Below are 21,374 nucleotides of genomic sequence, written 5' to 3' on the forward strand. Positions count from 1 at the left end.
ACTTTTGATTTTCAGTAAGTACATTGTCATCATCAGCCCCTTCCCCCTCAACTCCCCAAGTGTCATTGGCTTTGGAGGCTCTGGCCAGCTTCCCACTATTAGTGAGAACTACCACTGATCCAGAATAAGAGGAGATTGTGAATAGTTTCTACATTCTTTGTATTCCTGAATTATGTTTTCAAAAAATTTCCACAGCTTTTAAAAGTAATTATCTTTGTAAATATTGATAATGTAAAATAGAAGTTAACATTCCTGTGTTCAGCATGCCTATGTTTGATACTTATAGAAAGTTCATATTTTTCTGTATTTTAATAATTATATTAAATTAATTAGTTATTTGAAGATTTTATGTGTTATGTTAATATTTAGCCTAATTTAATCACTGTATAAAGAGCATGGCAATGCTTGATGTGTCAATTATTTTGTAGTTTTCAAATAATTCATTACTCTTGAATAGTTTGCTGTAGCAATTAGACAGCTGGAGTGCAGTAAAACCAATGAAGACACTTAATGTTTTCTATAAGGTTTGGAAAACATTTATTATGGCATGCTTTTAGATTCTAGTGGTCTAATGTGTTCAGTTAATAGATAATGTCATAGTAGAATCATATAGTAGGAAAAAAGACTGGTAAATGTTAACAACTAAATGCTATAGCAGAAATAATTTATTGCCAATATCTGTCTTAGCCAAAAGATTATTTTTTTAATCTAGCAAGACAAAATAAAAATTAATTTTTGGTAATGTTATTTTGGCAACAAAGTTTCTTTTCTCTCTGTCTCTCTGTCTGTTTGTTTGTCTCTCTCTCTCTCTCTCTCAACACAGTACCTGGTACATTTATTTTATTGGATTAGATTGATCTAATTGGTGCAGGTACCTTTTCAAGTATGAAAATACTAATTTATTATAGTTCCTACTAATTTATACTTCCTCATACTCTATGACTTTTTCCATAGGGAAAAAAGATAGATCTCCCATAAGGTACCACTCAGGATACTGTGGGGCCTTTCTTCTCATGTCTTTTATTACCATTCTGTAGGTAGAATATCATACCTGAATTGTCTATGTGCCGCCTTTTACTTCTACTACATTGCCAATCTACCTTCTTTTCCAATTTTAACATTTGTAGGATATCTTCTATACATTCACATTTTTATATATTCTGAACTTTAAAAAATAATCAAAATATTATGTAATATTATATTAAGCATAGCCAGTCTCAAAAGGTAAAACATATGATCCCAAGTTTTGATCATCAGAAAATCCTGATCCATCTTCTAAATGTACTACAGAATAGAATATGGAGTCAAGAAATAAACTTGATTTAATCATTAAAGACTTCTAGACCATATCATGTTTCATAAAAAGATCTTATTACTGTTTTTTTTCTCCTCTGTTATAGGTCCCCAGGCCACAAGATAGGAAGCTGTTCCCCTTTGGGAATGAAATTACAGACATTTTTAGTCACTTATGTTTCCCTCCTTTCAGAAGACATAAAGAGTAGGTTTTAATAGCATATTTTATTTTTATTCTATGAATATAGTATCATTCCTAATTTTTTTCTTAGCATTTGAATCATTTTCATTCTTAAAGTAATTAAACAAGAATTCAACAAACATTTATTAGCATCTACTATATGTGAGACACTAGCTGTTGGGCGTAGTACTGTTGAATATATGCTAGCTATTGGAGAGGTAGAAGGAGAGGAGAGTAGTGTGACAACATGTATATAGATAAGTAAATACAAATGAGTTTGAGGATCGTTCAGCTAACAAGATCAGCAAAACAGTCATTGATGAGGTAGCACCTGAACTCAGCCTTGAAGAAAGCTAAGGATGCTATATGTTATAGATGAGTAAAGAGTGCATTGTAGGTATGTGGGACAAATTACATGAAAGGCATGGAGATGGGAAATAGAACACTGAGTTTAGCTAGTAGTTCAGTTTGGCTAGAATGTGGCTTCTGTGAGGGGAAGTAAGTAATATGAAATGAGGCTAGAAAGGTAGACTGGAGCCAAATTGTGAAGGTTTTTTAAGTGCTAGGCTAAAGAGTTTATGTTTTATTTTGGGGACAGGGAGTCACCAAAGACTTTTGCCAAAGGAATAATGTGGTCAGACTTCTTGTTTTAGGAAAATTAATTTGGCAGTTGGATGAATGGATTGGAGAGAGGCAAAGCTGGAAGTAGCTCAACTAGTTAGGAGGCTTTTTCAGTAATCGAGGTGAGAAGAGCTTGTATGTAGTAGGGTAATGGTTATTTTAGTTTAGAAAAGGATATCGTGCAGAGGAATAATTGATTATATATATACAAATATATCAATATAGGGAGTAAGAGAGGAAAGAGTAAGGGATAACCTTACTAAGGGATAGACTGCAAATTTATTGACTGGAAAGAAGATAGTTACCTCAAATTTTGAAGGATGGGAAATTTTATTGGGAAGATAATTAGATAGTACTATTTCAAGACTGAAAAATCCCTTTCTTGCTCTTTTTTGTCCTTTTTTCTGTCAGAATTACAGAAGTATCTCTTATTTTGATTCACTAAGGATGAATTTATTGTACACGATACATTACTGTATTAATGCAGGACTCCTAAAGCTAGCTAGTTAGTTTTTTTAGGCCATCTGCTATTTAATTTTTAGAATGAAAGAGCCTAAAGAAAGAAAATCTGAGCTTAGAAAAGTTTTGAAACTAAAATTCTTAAGTTGGCTAACCACAAGAGCCCTTTTTATTTATAGCATCTTTCCTATTGGCTTGTGAGACATACCTTAATTCTTATTTCCAATAAATTTAATCATTGGTGTTGTAGCCCCTTTATGGTTTAGATAGAGATATTAGACTTGCTTTATGTAACCACTTATGAACCAGAAATGTCCAAGATCATTTTCAGTCCAAGTGATTAGGAAGATGAGGTTTACTGATTTGGCATGAGATGTCATCCTGTCCTACGTCATCATCTTAATAGTAGATGAGACCTGACATTAGGATACTTTGATTTATTTTTGCTTTATCCTTTATAATTAACATGAGTTATTGTGAGGATTAAATGAGATATTTGTAAAGTTATTTGCAAACCTTAAAGCAGTGGGTTCCCAAACTTTTTTGGCCTACCGCCCCCTTTCCAGAAAAAATATTACTTAGCCTGCTGGAAATTATTTTTTTTTACATTTTAATAGCAATTAATAGGAAAGATAAATGTACCTGTGGCCATCACCACTTCCTGGATCGCTGCAGTACTCACCAGGGGGCAGTAGTGCCCACTTTGGGAATCACTGCCTTAAAGCATTGTGTAAATGGTAACAATTATTATATTAATATTAATAACAATAGTTAAGTGGTCTTGGTCATATCATATAGCCTTTCTATTTCATAATAATTGAATTTGTATTGGGATGATGTTAATATGATCTCTGATTATATATGTATAGAACTTAGAAAATATTAAAAGGAAGGTGCTTTATAAATATTTTTATTCATTAAATAATTATACTGTCATTCAAGCTTCTTTTCTTTCCCTTCTTCATTCTCTTTTCCTATATATAAAGATCTTGCCAGGAAAATGGAGCAGAAAGGTCAGTGGGGAGAAATTGAGATATCTGGCATTGAGATGTGGTGTTTGTTAATGGAATTTAGTAGTACTTTGTGGCATGAACTTTTGATCAAAAGATAGCATTTGATCTTGGTTTTCTAAGAGAATCATAATAGAGTAGCTTTGGGTGGGAGGAGTAGCCAAAGATAAAATCAGTGACTAAGCTGTATTAAATAAAACAAGTACTTAAAAGTGTAGCTGGATAATATTGTATTTATCGTTTATCTAGATGGATGAGAACCACAACAGAAAGAGACTTTCAAACAATATTAGCTATTTTCCGTGTCATTTTTACATAAAGAAAATTCAGGTGTCTAAATGAAATCCTGAATTAAGTAATTATTCAGCAAATATTTATTAAATGCCTTAAGTATCAGAGCTTTGTGATAGGCACTAGGAATATGTAAAATTTAAAGAAGAATCTTTACTCTCATAGAGCTTTATAGCTTGGCAGGAGGATAGGAAACAAAAATAACAAAATAACATACAACTACCAAAGATAAGTGTGAAATATTTAATATGTGAGACCAAAGGGGAAAAGCATCATTACCATGTAGGAGGATCCAGGTACAAGTTTAAGGTGGGCTTTAAATGATTAGATTGAGAAGAAATATGTTATCTCCACAAGATTAATGAAAAAGTGAAAAGTAATAAAACCTTATGAATATTAAATGATGTCATCGTTTAGTAATTATGTAGTACTATATACCCACACACGTATACAGATTTCAGTCCTTGTTCCAGAAATCAAAGAGGAATGTAAATGTAATATATAAAAAATTCTAAGTTAACTTGATCAAAAGAAGTGTTTTTCCAGTTGATTTTTTTTGTCTCTGCATAAAGGGAGGGTAGAGGCTGTGTTTTTTTCTTAACTCTTTCTACCTTTTTATGTCAAACTTCATAAAATGCTATTGAGCTTAATCAGGCAGGTGTAAGAAAATTTTTTCAATTTGTTTATTGGATATACAGAGTACTTCAGCATGGTTACTGGGTAATGATATGTGAAGAATATAATTAAGATTATTTAAAAATTTTTGTAACTGATATAAATATCTATTTTGGTTTTATTATAGAGTTAACTTTATTAGAGTGGAATACTTAATTTAGTTAATGAAGGGTAAAAGTAAATTAGAAACATTATTTTCCTATTGATTTTTTTTAGGTAGTTTCCTATTGAAATTTATTAAGAAGATGACAAGTAGGCACTGGTGTGCCGTTCCCATTTTATTCCTGTCCAGGGCTCTGGCACATATCCCAAGATGTAAAGTGCTTGGGGTAGAAGGCCTTCTTGCTCTCAGGTAACCAATTATATTCAGTAAGTATCTAGGACCATGTATGATATATATTGGAACATTGTGAAGTTCTCCTTTCCTGTTTTGCATTTTCTTCGCAAATTAAACATTCTAATTTTCTGTTGGGAAGTTGGATCTTCTGGTACCACTGCCATTTGTTTTCATATCTAGACTTTACTTGACCCTGGAGCAAGGGGAGAGGGGGCTCTATAATGTAAAGCTGAGTATTCTGAGCATTCTTTCTTTTATGTATAAATAATATTAAGTGTACAGATTTTTAGGTTTCTGAAACATTTTAAGTAGCACCTAGTAACATTTGCACATATTAGTGTTTAATTGAGTAAAGATAGAATAATAGCTAGATTTATATAATATAGTATAATAAAGGTCTATAGAGTGCTTTACAATGGGCCTCCTGAAGTAGATACTACAGATGTTGATCCTGAGACTTTTAAGAGCTGTTAAATGTTTCAGGTTTCTTTTCTCATTCCTTCAATCTTTTGCTCTCATTGTAACCTGGAGCCTTCCAGATAATGCCATTTCTCTGGCTAGATTTTTTTTTCTCATTTTGCCCAGCTGACTGGTAGCAAAGGAGATGAGGGGAATTAAAATTCTCCTCGTTCCCTATTGGCACTTCTAAACTCTCCCTCTACTCAACAAGCAATCTCTCTACCTTTGCGTTTCACCCTCATTACATTTTATTGCCCTATGCAGAACCTGGTGATTGTTAATTGTAATGACCCCTCAGGAATGTCTTCTTTTTTTTAAATTGAATTTAGTCTTTCTTTAAAAAAAAGAGAGATTTCTTACCTTTCTGTCTTAGAATTTATATTAAGTATTGATTCTCAGGCAGAAGAGTGGTAGTAAATGGACTAGGCAGTTGGGGTTAAATGACTTGCCCAGGATGACACAGCTAGAGAGTGTCTAAGGCTAGATCTAAATCTAGGTACTTCCCATCTCCAGGCCTGACTATCCACTTAAACCACCAAACTTCCTCTAGTCTTTCTGAGAAAGCATTTCTGCTCTTTATAATATCCTGCTGTCATTTATACCTCAAATAACCAAATTTTCAGCCCTCAAACTACTTAGTTTCCATGATCTACTCCGCTATCCCATCTTAACTACATACAGAAAAGAATCATGTACTTAATCTTTTCATCACCCACAAATGTTCTGCTTCCTTATTCATAAACTCTAAAGTCCCTTTATCTGATCATATCTTTATTATTCCCTCTTTCCTTTTTTTTTGATAACCTCTAACCCCTTTTTAGGCTCATCATGTCCTCCATTGCTTCCAAGACTCAGTTTTCCCCAGACCATGACCTCTGCACTAGCTATACTTTCTTCCCTTTCCTGTCTTAAATTTTTGTGAATCAATGGAAATCAACATTGTTATTTATTCTCAAATTCCTTGCCCCTTGCCCTGTCATTAAAACAATATTTTAACATTATTAAAACATTTTTTGAGTTTTGAATTCTCTCCCTCTCTTCATTCTATCCTCACCTATTGAGATAAGCAAGCTGTATGATATTAATTATACCTGTGAAATCTATCAATTATACATGTGAAATACCCCCTGCCTTATCACTGAACATTCTTTGCTAACCTCAGCATTGGATTATTTCTACTATCTGCCGTCTTTTCCTACTTAAGTGCCACGGAACAGAGTTGAAGGACATCATGAAACTGTACTGATATCCACAACGAATTTATCTAATCTTAACGGGGCTCTCATGGCAGCAAGAAAAGCATCCTATTCTTCCCTAATTGATTTACTTTGTATGGGTATCTCTAAAGACAGTCCTGGACTTCTTTTGGCTCTATATTATCTTGATGACAATATCAGCACCTATGGGTTCAGTGATCTCTCTGTAGAGGCTTTCCTTGGTTCTAGTCTCATATCACATATTACCCTTTGGACATTTTGATTTTGATGTTCCATAGGCATCTCAAACTCACCAAGTCTAAAAAACACCTCATTTATTTCCCCTACCCTCTACCCCATCATTTCTCTTACTGCCATGGGTGGGTACCACAGTCCTTCTAGTCATTGGCACATTGATTTGAAGTTGGAACTTAGCTCTTTGCTTCAAGGGCAGTATTCCTTTTACTGCATCTTACTGCAACTCTGGATCAAATAATTCTAAAATTTTAATTTAAATATGAAAACAAGGAAGGTAACTGTAATGTTACCAATGAATGCTGCCAGTGATGTCCAACAGGGAATCTGTAGTCAGGATTTGGTTTCAAGTCCTGCCTCTTTTGTTTACTAAATATTTGACCTTGGAGAAATCTCTTAACCTTTCCAGGCCTGAATTTTTTCATCTGTAAAATAAAGAGGTTGAATTAGATCATCTCTAACTAAATAACTATAAAATCTATGATCTGTGAAATTACTAGATGATTTTGCTTATATAAACATCAGTTTCTAAGTATTAAAGAATACATTTTTTTAGGTTGAAATTAAGCTTTGGTGATAGAAGTTTTAATTATAAATCATAGGAATAGAAAATCGTACTGATTGCTCTTTCTACCAGAAGAAGTGATAGATACTACATAAATTTTAACTTTTGTCAGTGCACAGGCATTATTTATGAGACATAATTTAAAGGTCTGTTATGTATAATTAAATAAATGTAGAAATGTACATTAAAAGAATGTTTGGTTGTAGGGATGTTCTTCAGTGTACTATGATCACACATCAGATTCTTTTGAGGGGAGCAGCTCAGTGCTATCTTCTTCAAACAGCTATGAATTTGATTGATGTGGTAAGCTCTTTACTCCATTTATTCATGAATGCATGGATTTAAAAACAAACTGGCAAAGACTTCTTATTTGGGGGGTTCTTATGGTTCTGAGTTTGAATTTTCCCTTAATTTGTTTTATACCTCTAAAGCAGGGATATGGTTGCCTGTGGTGCAGTGGAAAGATCCAAAGAGAAATCAATTTGGAGGCAGAACTACTGTAGTAATAGTGCTATTTTTACCACTTTTCTCCATGATTTAAAGGAGTAATTGGAATACTTATAAGAAAATTTTCTTTATTATTTAACTTAAGATCAATTTTTAGAACTTGGAATGGACATAGTTAATAGAAAAGAACAACACTTCTTTGATTAAAAGTGATAGGTTTATAGGAGTGGCATCCTTAGTTAAACTTTGAGTATGATATTTTATAAATGATAACTTTTCATTTTTAAGGGAAATAGGTGAGTTATAAAGCCTCCTATTGTATTTGCAAATATATTGATGTTTCCTAATATAGGAACATGATAGCTTAGATTGAAATGCGAAATTATATAATTTTTAAAAATAGGTTTCCTATTTTTAGACTTGACTAGAAATAATGCTATGTTTTAATTCTGTAAAGTAATTTTTATTTTTTTAAAAACTGTTTTGATTTTTTTTGCTAAAGACTTTTTTTTATATTTCTTCAGGAAAAGGTGTCATTTTCAGATGTTTCAAATTTCCTCATGTCCTTGAGACAAGAGGAATCCTTAGGCAGAGGTACTGCACTATGGACAGAGGTGAGACTTGAAAATAATTGATTAGACAATTTAGAATTGTATAAAAATTCTTACCAGCTAGTTTTACAAATGTAATGAGGGAGGGAGATACCTAGGAACTTTGATGTAACAAAGAAAAAAAATTTTTAATATAATGATTATTTTGTTAATATAAGCAGAAGAGAACACTGTTCCAGTATTCATAATCTTTCCTTAGTAGTTAGAGTTCTACAGATGATTATGGGGGAACAGAGGAGAATATTTGATAGGTATGTTTACAAGGAGAGGTAGTGATGGTGAGTAGATTTCTGATTGGTGGCCAGTTATTTGCTTAGGCATAGACTACAGATGATGAAAAATGTTAGACTCAAGGAAAGATGGAAATTGAAGAGAGAAAATTCCCTATATGAAGACTCAGGGGAGTATGTATTTACTTAAAGGAAAAAGTCATCCATGATTTTACTATAGTTCAGGACTTTTAAAAGGATGTGGGAGGGGGCACTTGGGTGGTCCAGTAGATTGAGAGCCAGGCTAGAGCCAAGAAGTCCAGGGTTCAAATGTGGTCTCAGACATTTCCTAGTTGTGATCTTGTGTAAGTCACTTAATCCCCATTACCTAGCCTTTACCATTCTTCTGCCTTAGAACCAATGCACGGTATTGATTCTAAGATGGAAGGTAAAGGTTGAAAAGAAAAGAAATAGAATTATCTTAGGCTGTTTAGCTGTTTTTAAATTCTGTTTTCCCTTTTTAAAAGAAAAAATTTGGCACTTATCCCAACTTTATATTAAATAACAGTGGAACTTATTTGAGAACCAACACCCAGGAGAACACGAAGCATCTGTTCTTAAGCTATAGCATAAATTCCATATTTTTTGTTGAGTTACTACTCTGTATTGCACTTTTTAGCATGTAGGATACAGAAGAAATGTTGAGAATACTGTAATTGAGTTGAAGAAACTACCTAAGGTCTGAAAGAGTAATAGTGCATTGTAGGATAGTCTTCAAGTGATAAATGATATAACATAAACTACAAATGTAATAGGAATTAAGAGAAGAGAGGGCCATTGTTTTAGGTTAATAAACATTCTGGAGAAAATTGGGACTTTATGGGTATTGTCCTTGAAGGATAAGTAGAATTTGGATATGTAGAAAGGAAGGGGGAAGATATTCTTAGCAATCAGAGTAGCATGAGCAAAGATAGAGGCAGGTAGAAGTGAACCAACTCTAAAAGGAGCAGTTGAAGGAATAGGTTTCTCTTTGAAAATTGTCTTTAGGACATTTCAACTCCTGCCTCAGATACTTACTAGCCTTGTGACCTTGAGCTTCCAGTTTGTTTCTGTAAAATGGGAATAATGATAGCCCCTACCTCACATCAAATGGAGTAACATGTAAAGCACATTGCAAACATTAAAGTGCTATATAAATGCTAGCTAGTGATGGCCTTATTGATAGGAGGAGGCCACAATATAGAAGACTTAAGAGCCAGGACTAAAAGTTTAGATTTAATAAGCAAGCCAGTAGAGAGACCCTAATTAGTGTGTGGCAGTCTACAGACCAGCAGAAGGGTCAAAACACATGACCTGGGGCCCGCATGCTACCCACAACATTCTGAGTGTGGCCTGACCATATTAAAAGTAATTGGGAAATACCTAACAAAATAAATAAAAATACAGTAAAGTAAAGACAATATTAATTTTTTTTTTAAGTCAATATGTAGCTTGTAGGGATATTATCTGCGGTATCGTGGCCCATGTTTTCTGTTTGAGTGGGACACCACTGGTATACAGGGTGGATTAGAAGAGTGGAGAGACATGATTCAGAGAATGCAGCCAGTTCACCTGGAGAGTAAATAATTTCATTTGTAAGAGGGGAATTAGATATTTAAGGTATGGTCTCCAGGAATCCAATTAGCTTGATTCCAAATCTAAAATAGACCCAAGTCAGCATGGCTTTTATGGAAGTTTATTTATAATTAGGAAGGTTGAAGGTAGGGAAATAGAGAGAGAGAAAAACTCTGGCCTGGACCAGAGGTCCGAACTGGATGAGAGGAGCACAGAGGTTAATTAAACAAGGCTACTAGCCACAAGGCCTTTTACAATTAGAGAGGCAAGAGAGGCCTCCCTGAGGGTAGAACCTCCAGAAAAGTCAAGGGAGGAGAAAGGAAGTCAGCCTAACTTACCCACGTGACAATTCAGAGAGAAGTCGCCTGAGGTCTCAGCAGAGATCCTTCATCACCAAGTTCAAAGCACCAATTCCCTCTACAGGAAGTTACCATCATATTTAAAAGATAGCATCTTCTGTCACTTCCTGCATCCACCTTCAATTTCCAGTGGACAAATGGCAGCCTCAACACTGTTTTGGACTGCCCAAAGGGCAGTCCCTTGTTCTTGATTTGTTACTTGTTGTCACGTGTGGGTAACTCATCTCCCCTCCCCACTAAGTTGGGTGAGGTGACATTATTTCTGATGGCTAGAGTCTAACAATGAATGAGGATGAGCTAATTCTGTTTACACATTCCATTGAAGAATGACCTAAGGCTGCCTGTGGAAGAAAGTTAAAGAAGATATTCTAAACACTAATGTAAGAGGTATAGATTAATTTAGTTATTAGGTTGATTAGTTAGGAAAGCAATGTGATTGTTGGAAGACCAGCTTCTGGTTGATCCCATCTTGTCAGCTGGTGGCCAGAATGCATTGCTCTAGCTTTATATGCTCTCCTCAGAAGCTTCCCATAGGCAGATTTGAGACATCGTGGTTTTTCACTGCTGCAGGTTTTGCTGATCAGTTCATTCTGCATTGCCTGAAAAGCATTTCATTTTCTATTGACTCATTTATACTCATTCATCAGTAGCAGCATCTGAATCATGGGTTGTAGCATTTTGCTGTACCGGTTCTGGGTTGCCATCTAGTGATGAAAATGCACAGCTGCAGATGGTGGTCTGGCTTCCTTGTGGTCCGAAGGATGCAAAATCCTTAAGAATCCACATAAGTGAAATTTCTAAATAATTAAAATTTAGCTCTTAAAGGGCTAAAATTTTCCATAATGCATAGAAATATTTCTAAAATGTATCATATGTTTTCCTACCATAAGAGTATATTGCTGATTAATGATCATCATTAAAAACTTAGTTATTATATTGTTTTTTTTTTTTTAAAAAAACCCTTACCTTCTGCCTTGGAACCAGTACTATGTATTGGTTCCAAGGCAGAAGAGTGGTAAAGTCTATCCAGTGTCATACAACTGGGAAATGTCTGAGGCCATATTTGAACCCAGGACTTCCCCTCTCTAGGCCTGGCTCCCAATACACTGAGCTACCCAGTTGCCCCCTATTATATAGTTTTTTTAATGTAGTGATGGCCTTAGGAGTCTAAAAATGTTTACCTTACATTAAGTGACCCAGATTGCTATTTTGTTTTTTACTTCCTGGGATTTTTTTTTCTGCTTATTCTTTCAATGTGAGTTTTCAGTTATTAATTCTTAATGTTGGTATGCCTGCTTATAAAGCATCCTTCCTTCATTTGTTCACTCTATTCTTTCTGATCTGTTGTTGATAATATGCTGTGTATGACTGAAGATACTAAATTTGTTGAAACTACATATAAAATATAAATATATTTTTGAGGAAATAAAGGGGGAAGAGGAGGAACTTAAGGGAAAGAAAAAAAAGCCAAAAAATAGGGCTAATTTTAAAGAGTAAAATATACAAGGCTTGAGAATGCCAACGGAAGCACCTGAGACTTTGTGAATTTCTATTTTTTTTAAAAAAATATATTTTTTTCTCTGTAGTTTCCTATAGGGTTTTTGTAGTAAATCCTTTTTAAAGCACATTTGAGGTTTTATATTACTTTGAGGGAATAAGAAGAAAGGCAGAAAAAGAAAGGAAATTACATTCTTTCCCCTCAGGAGAACTAGATATTGGGAGACTAGGAAAAGAGGAGGCAGTGGTAGCAATGAAAAAGCAATTGACGGTACCAGAGGCCTATAGCCAAGGCTTCTTCTGGTTGGGAATGTTATTATGATATTGGTAATACATAGATTATATTGTCAAAAAGAACCAATATTAGATTACTATTCATTTCCACAAGTTTTCTAAAAGTTGTTAAAGAAATAAGATCTTCAGTTTTTAAAAAGTGAATATATTGGAATATATTTGACAAGCACATGGAGATGGTAGTCAAAAGAAGCATCAATTTACAAAATAACACTACTGCAGATGAGCAGTGAGTTGGTTCCAGAAGTGAACCAAAGGAGGGAGAGCAGACTGCCTTTTGAAAATTTAAAATTTCTTTTAAATATCCCAAGCTTCCCATTGAAACAACTTTTTTTTTAATATCAATGCCCTATTACTGCCAATAAGACACATCAGTCTTCAAATGATAGAAAATGAATTTCATGCAGAAGGCAATTTTTTCATTGATTCATAGTGGTTGTGTGCAATCTGCTACTTATAATTAGCAAGAAACTCTGAAGAAGAATAAAATCTACCATCAAGAAATTACATAAGTTGTCCCAAAAGTCTTAGTGAAGTTTTAAGCTTTAACAACATAAGATTGCACTAAAACTTTTGGTACCTGTTTTAAGGTCTAGTAGTATGGTGAGGGAGTATTTGCAGCAATATATGCAGTAGTATATGCAAAGCCCCATACCCATAATTCATCACTTCTGCAAAGAAGGAAGAAAAGTATATCTTCTGTTCTTCCAGGCCAATCCTGATAATTATAATTACATAATATTCTATTACATTTTGGTGCTTGTTGTTTCTATTTACATTGTTGCAGTCACCATATGTGTGGTTTTCCTCATGCTACTTACTTTGTATTAATTCAAATCGGTCTCATATTTATCTGTATTCTTTACATTCATTGTTTTTTCCAATGTAATAATATTTGACTACATTCACATTTCACAATTCATTTAACCCTTCCTTAATTAGTGGGCATCTGTTTTGCTTAGAGTGTTTTGCTGCTAGAAAAAAAATACTGCTATAAATATTTTGCTGTATATGAGATCTTTCTTTTCTGTTTTTTACCTCATTTGGGTATATGCCTAGCAGTGGGATTTCTGTGTCAACAGGTTTAAATATTTTAGTAATTCTTTTAGTCTAATTCCAAATTGCTTTCCAGATTGGTTGAATTATTTAATAGCTCCATCAAAGTTTCCAGAACTCCTCCACCTTGGATATTCCCATCTTTAGACATCTTTACAAATTTACTGTATATGAAGTGACACCGTATTGTATTTTGATATGTTTTTCACTAAGTGATTTGGAGCATTTTATGACATTTAAGTACTTTCTGCATATATATATATATATATATATATATATATATACACACACACACACACACACATATATATATGTGTGTGTGTATACATACATATATAATTATTTATTAACTTTATATTTATGCTGTATGCATATATTATGCTGTATATTTTTTATATGTACTTGTCTCCCCAATCTGGATGTAAGGAAAGGTTTTGGTTATGGACTAGTGATGTGCAGCTGTTTGTCATCTGAGTAAGAGCTGAGCTTAGTTCTGAGAAGCTCATCTCATTCCTGGGAAGCCACCTGTAACATTGGATAAATATTTTTGGGTATAGCAACTCAGTAACACCATTTACTAAGGTATTTTAAAGTTGTGCTCTGCATTAAAGGAAGGAGGTCCCATATTAGTGAGCCCCAGATTCTTGGAGGTATTAAGGAGTCATATCTTATCTGTTTATGGTTTTATGACTATATGAAATAATTAATTTTTTTTCGTGTCTTAGCTCTGTGACTGGTTGCGGGTTAATGAGAACTACTTTGGAGAAATCTGCAATTGCATTGACTTTTCTGGCAGGAGTTCCTTAAATGTGTATGTACAGAGCCTAGTGCAAGACTATATTAAGTCACCTACCTTGGAAAGTAAGTTGGAAATTATTTTTTGTTGATGATTATGATGAAAATATTTTCAGGAGGTATTAAATCATCTCTGCAAGTGAAATCTGGTCATAAATAGTTGCTAACTTATTGCAGCAGTAACTTATTTCAGTCTATTATGAAAGTCATATGTGAGTACTAGACTGATCTTTGGATGACTACATCATGGTTCCCATCACTGCTAGTGTCTGCATTTTCAACATTTTCCTAGAACTAGGCAGCACTATGTGTTTGGCTACCACTGTGGCCATTTTTAGAAATAATTAAATGTCCTTAAATGTCTGAAGAAAGAGGTATCTGTTAAAAGGAGCTCTCCTATGCTTTCCATTGTATATGTTAAAGGATTTTAAAATGACTTAATACATTTGATTACAAAGATGGATTTAAGAAATACAATTTTTGGGGGGTGATACCAACTTTTTTATTTGTGAATATTATCTCTTGTACATCAAAGTGTTAACAATTTTATTCATAGATTTTAAGAGTCAGCATTATTTTTCTTTTCTTTAATCCCTCTTGGGCAAATTTTCAGAAAAGAACAATTAGCAAATTCACTAATTAGGATTAATTAATTATTATGTTTATAATAATTTATTATAATAAAATTAATTAATTTAACCTAAAAGAAGAAAAGGAAGATTACTAACCACATAATTAGAGGACTGTTCTTGCATATGATGAAATATTGGGCTTATTAGTATGTCTGCAGAGGTCATGACTGGAACCAATATGATGATATGATGGGGGAGGGGATAGATTTTTGTTTTGGGATAAAGAAGTTCATAATAGTCAGAACTGCTCAAAAATGACATGAGCTGGCTCATGAGATAATGCATCTTTCATTACTGAGGGATTGAAACAACCTGAATTCTTATTTCCTTGGTATGTTGTAGAGCAGGAGTCCTTCCTCTTTTTTTGTTTCATGGATCCTATGGCAATCTGGTGAAGTCTATGGATTTCTTCTTAGAAAATACATAGAATAATAGGATTACAAAGGAAACCAAATATTAGTAAAAAGAAAGTCAATTCCCCCCCCCCCCTTTTCAAGTTTACAGACCCTCTGAAATCTATTCACATATCTGTGAACCTCAGGTTAAAAGCTCCTGTTGTAGAGGTAGTGTATGCACAAGGTAAGGAGGAGATTGGTTTAGGTTGTCTCTAGGATTCTTTCTATTTTTCAAGAATCTTTGGCTCCTGTTTGCTTTTTTGCTTTTGTTTGTTTTAAATAAGGGATTCTTTCATTAAGGTTACCTCCATCGGTATCATGAATAAGTAATAATTTGCATAAAATTTAAATTTTGATTTCTCACCTCTTGTATTTGCCAACACTTATCATAGACCAAGTTATAGTTTTATATATAGATATTGCCAATCAAAGACATATGGTTTTTGGTAGCAGATGATTACTTGTGAGTAAAACTATGCTACATGAATTTTTGCTCATTTTTATTTCCTGCTGGAATACTTGTTGTACAGTATTCCATATGTTGTATAAGTTCTTTGTATCCATTAATTTAGGAAAGTGTTTTCTTTGTTCTTATAATAAGTGAATTTTAGTGTGTGTTCTACTTAACATAGCTTAAACAATCTAAATTTATAGGGAAACTATTTCATTATCTTGTAATGTGTAACATACATTTTCAAGTCTAATTAAATATGTAGAGTTAGTATATGAGATTGCTGTTAAGTACAAAATTTGTTTCTTAAAAATTGAAGGAGTTAAGATCTTGATGTATGACTAATGAGTAATGGAAATTAATAATTTAAACTTGATGGCTTGAATGGGAAAGAAAAGAAATGTCATCACTGTGCTATGAAAACTGAGAAGCAGTGTGGTGTAGGCAGTAGAGATCTGGGCTTAGCACCAAGGAGACCAAGGTTCAAGTCCTACTTGACAGAATCCTGATTGTGCCACCTTAGATAAGACACCTAACCTTGCAGGTAGCAAACACTATAAGTTGCCAGAAAAGTGCTGACTTGCGATTGTAGAGGGAGTTTCCTCATTTGTTAACTTCTTGTACAAATAAAATCACGGGATTAGTTTCTGTCTAATATGTTGACAAGTATACTTAGGCCAGAACTTGATTGCCTTTGACTAAAAATGCTTGTAAAACCTGGGAGTACAAAAATTGAATGTAGGTCAAACAATTCAGATCAGAGTTAAATTGAGGTGTTGAAAGTGAAAACGTACTATTCCAAAGTTGATTTTGTCATGAGAGTATCATTAAACCAAAGCATCACCATGTTAATTGTTGTATCTGAAGTAACTTTTATTCTTATTTCTCAAAGCTGCCTATGCAGGGAAAAAAAAAAAACAAGTTAAGAATTTTTCTGTATCAGGCAGTAAGTAATAGACCTTTTTCTATACCAGATGCTTCATCTCTTTTTTTTTTCTATTCTGAATTTAATGAACACCAAGAAAGACATTTCTATATACATAGTAGAACAAAAGTGAATAGTTTGTGAAACTGATTATACAAAGTTTGCTTTGAAAAAGGATATAACAAATTCAACACGAGCATCCCTTATATCAAAATTGTTCTTGAGATCAGTTAGTCACAATACCCCTAGAAAACTTATGTTGTGGTTCCTGCTACATAGATCAAAATAGATGCTATTTTTGAAGATGCTTTTCTTCCACTTTATTTATTTATTTGTTTGTTTGTTTATTTTTTTTTAAAGCACTTAACTTCTGTGAATTGGCTCCTTGGTGGAAGAGTGGTAAGGGTGGGCAATGGGGGTCAAGTGACTTGCCCAGGGTCACACAGCTGGGAAGTGTCAATGAGGCCGGATTTGAACCTAAGACCTCCCGTCTCCAGGCCTGACTCTCAATCCACTGAGCTACCCAGCTGCCCCTTTTCTTTTGCTTTAGAAATAAACTGAAGAAGGTCTTTGACATCTGCCTTCAATCATAATAGACAGAAAATACTCTGGAGATGAATAGATAATAAAGGTTTATCCGAGCTTGGAAAAGTAGGATTAACTAGGTATAGAGATCTTTTGTGATTACTTTTTTATTATTATTAATTTATTTTTAAGCATTTTTCCATGGTTACATGATTCATGTTCTCTCCCTCCCCTCTTCCATCTCTCTTCCCAGAGCTGACAAGCAATTCCATTGAGTTATACATGTATTATTTTGTGATTACTTTTGAGTAGCCTATTTCATTCAAAATACAGTCGACATATCAGACATCACATTTTGATCAAAGACCACATTGTATATACTTGAAAAGGGATTGAAAATCCAAAGAAATAGATTAACGTTATGGCAGCTATAAACCCAATTGGTAAGATTCTATAATTAGGCATGATACATTATTGAAGGATAGCTCTCAGAGTTTAAAATTTTATCATAGAGTATTTTGGATCTTCCCTCTCTCACTTCTATCCCCCACCCTTCCCCCAAGGGCATTTTAGAATTTAAATTATTGGGCTAAAAGCCCAGCTCTTTATTTTTCATTATTTTTTATCTTTGGGAAAAGTAATTAAGTATTTTAAGAATTTATTATTTCTACAGTCTATGTTGAAAAACCTACTATTAATTCTAGACTAGTTTTTTAATCTCTACAAAATAATTGGAACCCCACTGTTTTTTAGAGATGGGACTCTTATCTTCTTCAGGAATTTTCCGTCATTTAGATATAGTGCAGAAGAATAGGATTCAGAACTATGGGAGCTCTCGTTTTATAGATCAGGAAATAGATGGGGATGTTAAGTGTTTATGTAAAGTTACCTAGGTAATATTAGGATCAGAAACAAATGTGAATCTAAATCCAATGTTCTATACTCAGGTGAATGATTGAAAAATGAAAACGATTTAAAAAAATTTTAATAACATGTTCCAAATGCTAGAAATGAATGAAAAAATATGAGTTGACTTGCTTTTGAGGAATTCATTCTGATAGGGAGAGACATTACATACATAGAGGAAGGTTCTTCAGGACAGATGATTAGAAAGGCCTTGTGGTCTTGGCAAGGCAAATGGTAATGTCATTTCCATCAATGAAAATATATCTGCTTCTGATGTTGAACCATTTAACAAAGCTAAGGATGTATATTTCTAACTAAGTGTGATTTTATACTTTGCATTCCTTTTTATAATTTTTATCACTGTCCCTCTTGTACCATAATTTACATTTGTTATTTCATTTGATATAAATGTGGGATAAGTAGTAGAATGGCTATAATCATTCTAACTGTTGAGGAAATAGAATCAGAGAAGTTAATTTGTTTTCTGGCTCACCTGGATAGTAAAGTAAGCCCTGGACTTAGGACTTAGATCTAGTTCTTCTGACTTGCAAGTCCAGTGTTCTTTTCCTTAAATTGTGCTCTTTCTTTCCTAGACTTATGTTCTAGACTATTCTGTTATTTACTGAACATATTTTGTATTTCTTCTCTCCATACTTAAACCATACCTTCTACACTTTGCTTCATGTAAGTCTTACCTATCTATCAGTTAGAAACTCATATGCCATCTTCTCCATCGAACTTTCCCTGATGTCTGCCCTATCTGGAAGGGATCTCTGAACTAATATTTGGCTCTTGATAAGCACTTCTTACTATCAGGTAAATTGTAAGTTTATTGAGGCTTTGGTATCATATCTTAATACTCTGACTTACCCTAACTCAGTGCCTTGCAAACAGTATGTGCTTAGCAAATGTTTTTTGAATGAATGACAGATATTAAAAATCAATTTTTATTTATATTTATTTTTGTATCACCTAGATTTCTCCCTACAGCCTTTCCTTTCCCCTCCCAGAGAGCCATCCTTTATAACAAATGATTTTTTAAGAGAAAAAAGAAAAAGAGTAATAAAAGGGAGAAAATCAATACATGAAAAAAAAAATCTGAATGTTATATGTAGTGTTCTTTACCCGTGGATGCTCACAGCTTTAAAGAGGAATGGAGGAGGTATCTTCCCATTTCCTTTTTGGAGGCACAATTATTCTTATTTTCTTTTTTTTAAACCCTTAACTTCTGTGTATTGGCTCATAGGTGGAAGAGTGGTAAGGGTGGGCAATGGAGGTCAAGTGACTTGCCCAGGGTCACACAGCTGGGAAGTGTCTGAGGCCAGACTTGAACCTAGGACCTCCCATCTCTAGACCTGACTCCCAATCCACTGAGCTACCCAACTGCCCCCTTATTCTTATTTTCAAAACATTAATTTTTGATTATTTGGTGGTTATTCTTTTCATTTACATTATTGTTGTTGTGTATATTGTTTTTTTCTAGGTGTGCTTACTTCATTTTAATTCATTTAAATTTAATTCATTTAAATCTTTGCTTCGTTTATTCATTATATTCATTATTTTTTTCAATAGTCTGTAAGAAATAAAAAAATCTAAACCATCATCCTGAGTTGAAAATCCAACTTTAACTGTAAGAAAATAGAGCTGGAGGTCTCACAATGCCCAGCCTGTGGCAAAGACCTCATTTAGCTATACAAAAGTTTGTTTTATATGCTTTTGACAGCTATTTAACTTATTAACAAGACAAAATATTGAGAGTATGTTAAAAACATGTTATAACATTTTGGTAACAATTTGGTAACATGATAAGAATTAATAAGTTCTAGTACAAGGTTAATATAAGATACATTATAAAGCATTTTAATTAATCTTATAACTTCCAGCCCAGAACTACCATACTAAATCTAGGAGGAGATAAATCAGAGGATCCTGCCTTTGGTCATAAGACTCTGAGAAACCTGTAGTTGGTATAACTTTAGATCAGTGGTTCCCAAACTTTTTTGGCCTACCGCCCCCTTTCCAGAAAAAATATTACTTAGCCCCCTGGAAATTAATTTTTTTAAAAATTTTAATAGCAATTAATAGGAAAGATAAATGCACCTGCGGTCATCACCGCCTCCCTGGATCGCTGCAGCACCCACAAGGAGGCGGTAGCGCCCACTTTGGGAATCACTGCTTTAAAGGATCAAATAACACCTGAAACATGCCAAGGTTATTTTCCTATTATCTCATTTGGACAACAACTCCAGCTATGCACTCACCATTCCAATTGAACACAGCTCATTTCCTGCTACATGAGTTTCAGCTTTCCTAGATAACTACCCAGATCTGAAGTTTTTATTCCTTCAACAGAAGCTCTAAATCTAATTAGCTGTTATAATATCCTAATATGCCAAACTATATTCTTTCTAATATTATGGTTAATATTCTATTATTATAATTGGTATACACAGTTTAATAACTGGATCTAACTCTAAAAATCGTTTGAAGTTACCTACCTAAAGGATTATATGTGATTACTTGGTTACCTTTTAATTTTTTTTTAAACCCTTACCTTCCACCTTAGAATCAATACTATGTATCGGTTCCAAGGCAGAAGAGCGGTAAGGGCTAGGCAATGGGGGTTAAGTGACTTTCCCAGGGTCACACAGCTAGGAAGTGTCTGAGGTCAGATTTGAACCCATGACTATCTCTGGGCCTGACTCTCAATCCACTGAGCTACCCAGCTGCCCCCTACTTGGTTACTTTTAAAGTCAAAAAGCATTTATTATGTGTCTACTATATACTGAGGGGCAGCTGAGTGGCTCAGTGGATTGAGAGCCAGGTCTAGAGACTGGAGGTCCTAGGTTCAAGTCCCGCCTCGGACATTTCCAGCTGTGTGACCTTGGGCAAGTCACTTGACCCCTACTGCCCACCCTTACCACTCCTGGGCCAAGGAAGGTCCCTAGCCTGGATAAAAAAGGAGGAGGGTTGGGCGTGGGGCTAGCAACCCCACCCTGTAAAAACTACATCTGCTAAAGAAACTGCAACCTAAAGTAGGGGCAGCTGGGTTAGCTCAGTGGTTTGAGAGCCAGGCCTAGAGACGAAAGGTCCTAGGTTCAAGTCCAGGCTCAGACACTTCCCAGCTGGGTGACCCTGAGCGACTGTGTGACCCATTGCCTACTGGTTGTGGCCCTATGCTCCTAGAATGGAGTCCCAGGATAAAAAAAACAAAACAAACAAAAAAAACTATATACTGGGCACTGTGCTAAATTTTGGAGATACAAAGAAAGGCCTTTCCTTTCCCAAAAAAAAAAAAAAAAAAAGACAAACCAAT

The 21,374-nt window shown here is 34.2% G+C and overlaps 1 protein-coding gene across 1 annotated transcript in view; it reads left to right on the forward strand.

The window, feature by feature from the left end:
- The window catches only part of TARBP1 (TAR (HIV-1) RNA binding protein 1), a 103,256-nt gene that overhangs the window by 9,855 nt on the left and 72,027 nt on the right, over window positions 1–21,374 (forward strand). The window contains exons 5-10 of the mRNA XM_044674986.1: window positions 955–979; window positions 1,401–1,498; window positions 4,747–4,882; window positions 7,549–7,645; window positions 8,314–8,403; window positions 14,155–14,290. Of these exons, the coding sequence (XP_044530921.1) occupies window positions 955–979; window positions 1,401–1,498; window positions 4,747–4,882; window positions 7,549–7,645; window positions 8,314–8,403; window positions 14,155–14,290 (582 nt within the window). The remainder of the gene's footprint in view (window positions 1–954; window positions 980–1,400; window positions 1,499–4,746; window positions 4,883–7,548; window positions 7,646–8,313; window positions 8,404–14,154; window positions 14,291–21,374) is intronic.

The sequence above is a fragment of the Gracilinanus agilis genome, chromosome 4 (genome assembly GCF_016433145.1).
Source record: "Gracilinanus agilis isolate LMUSP501 chromosome 4, AgileGrace, whole genome shotgun sequence".
NCBI lineage: Eukaryota > Metazoa > Chordata > Mammalia > Didelphimorphia > Didelphidae > Gracilinanus > Gracilinanus agilis.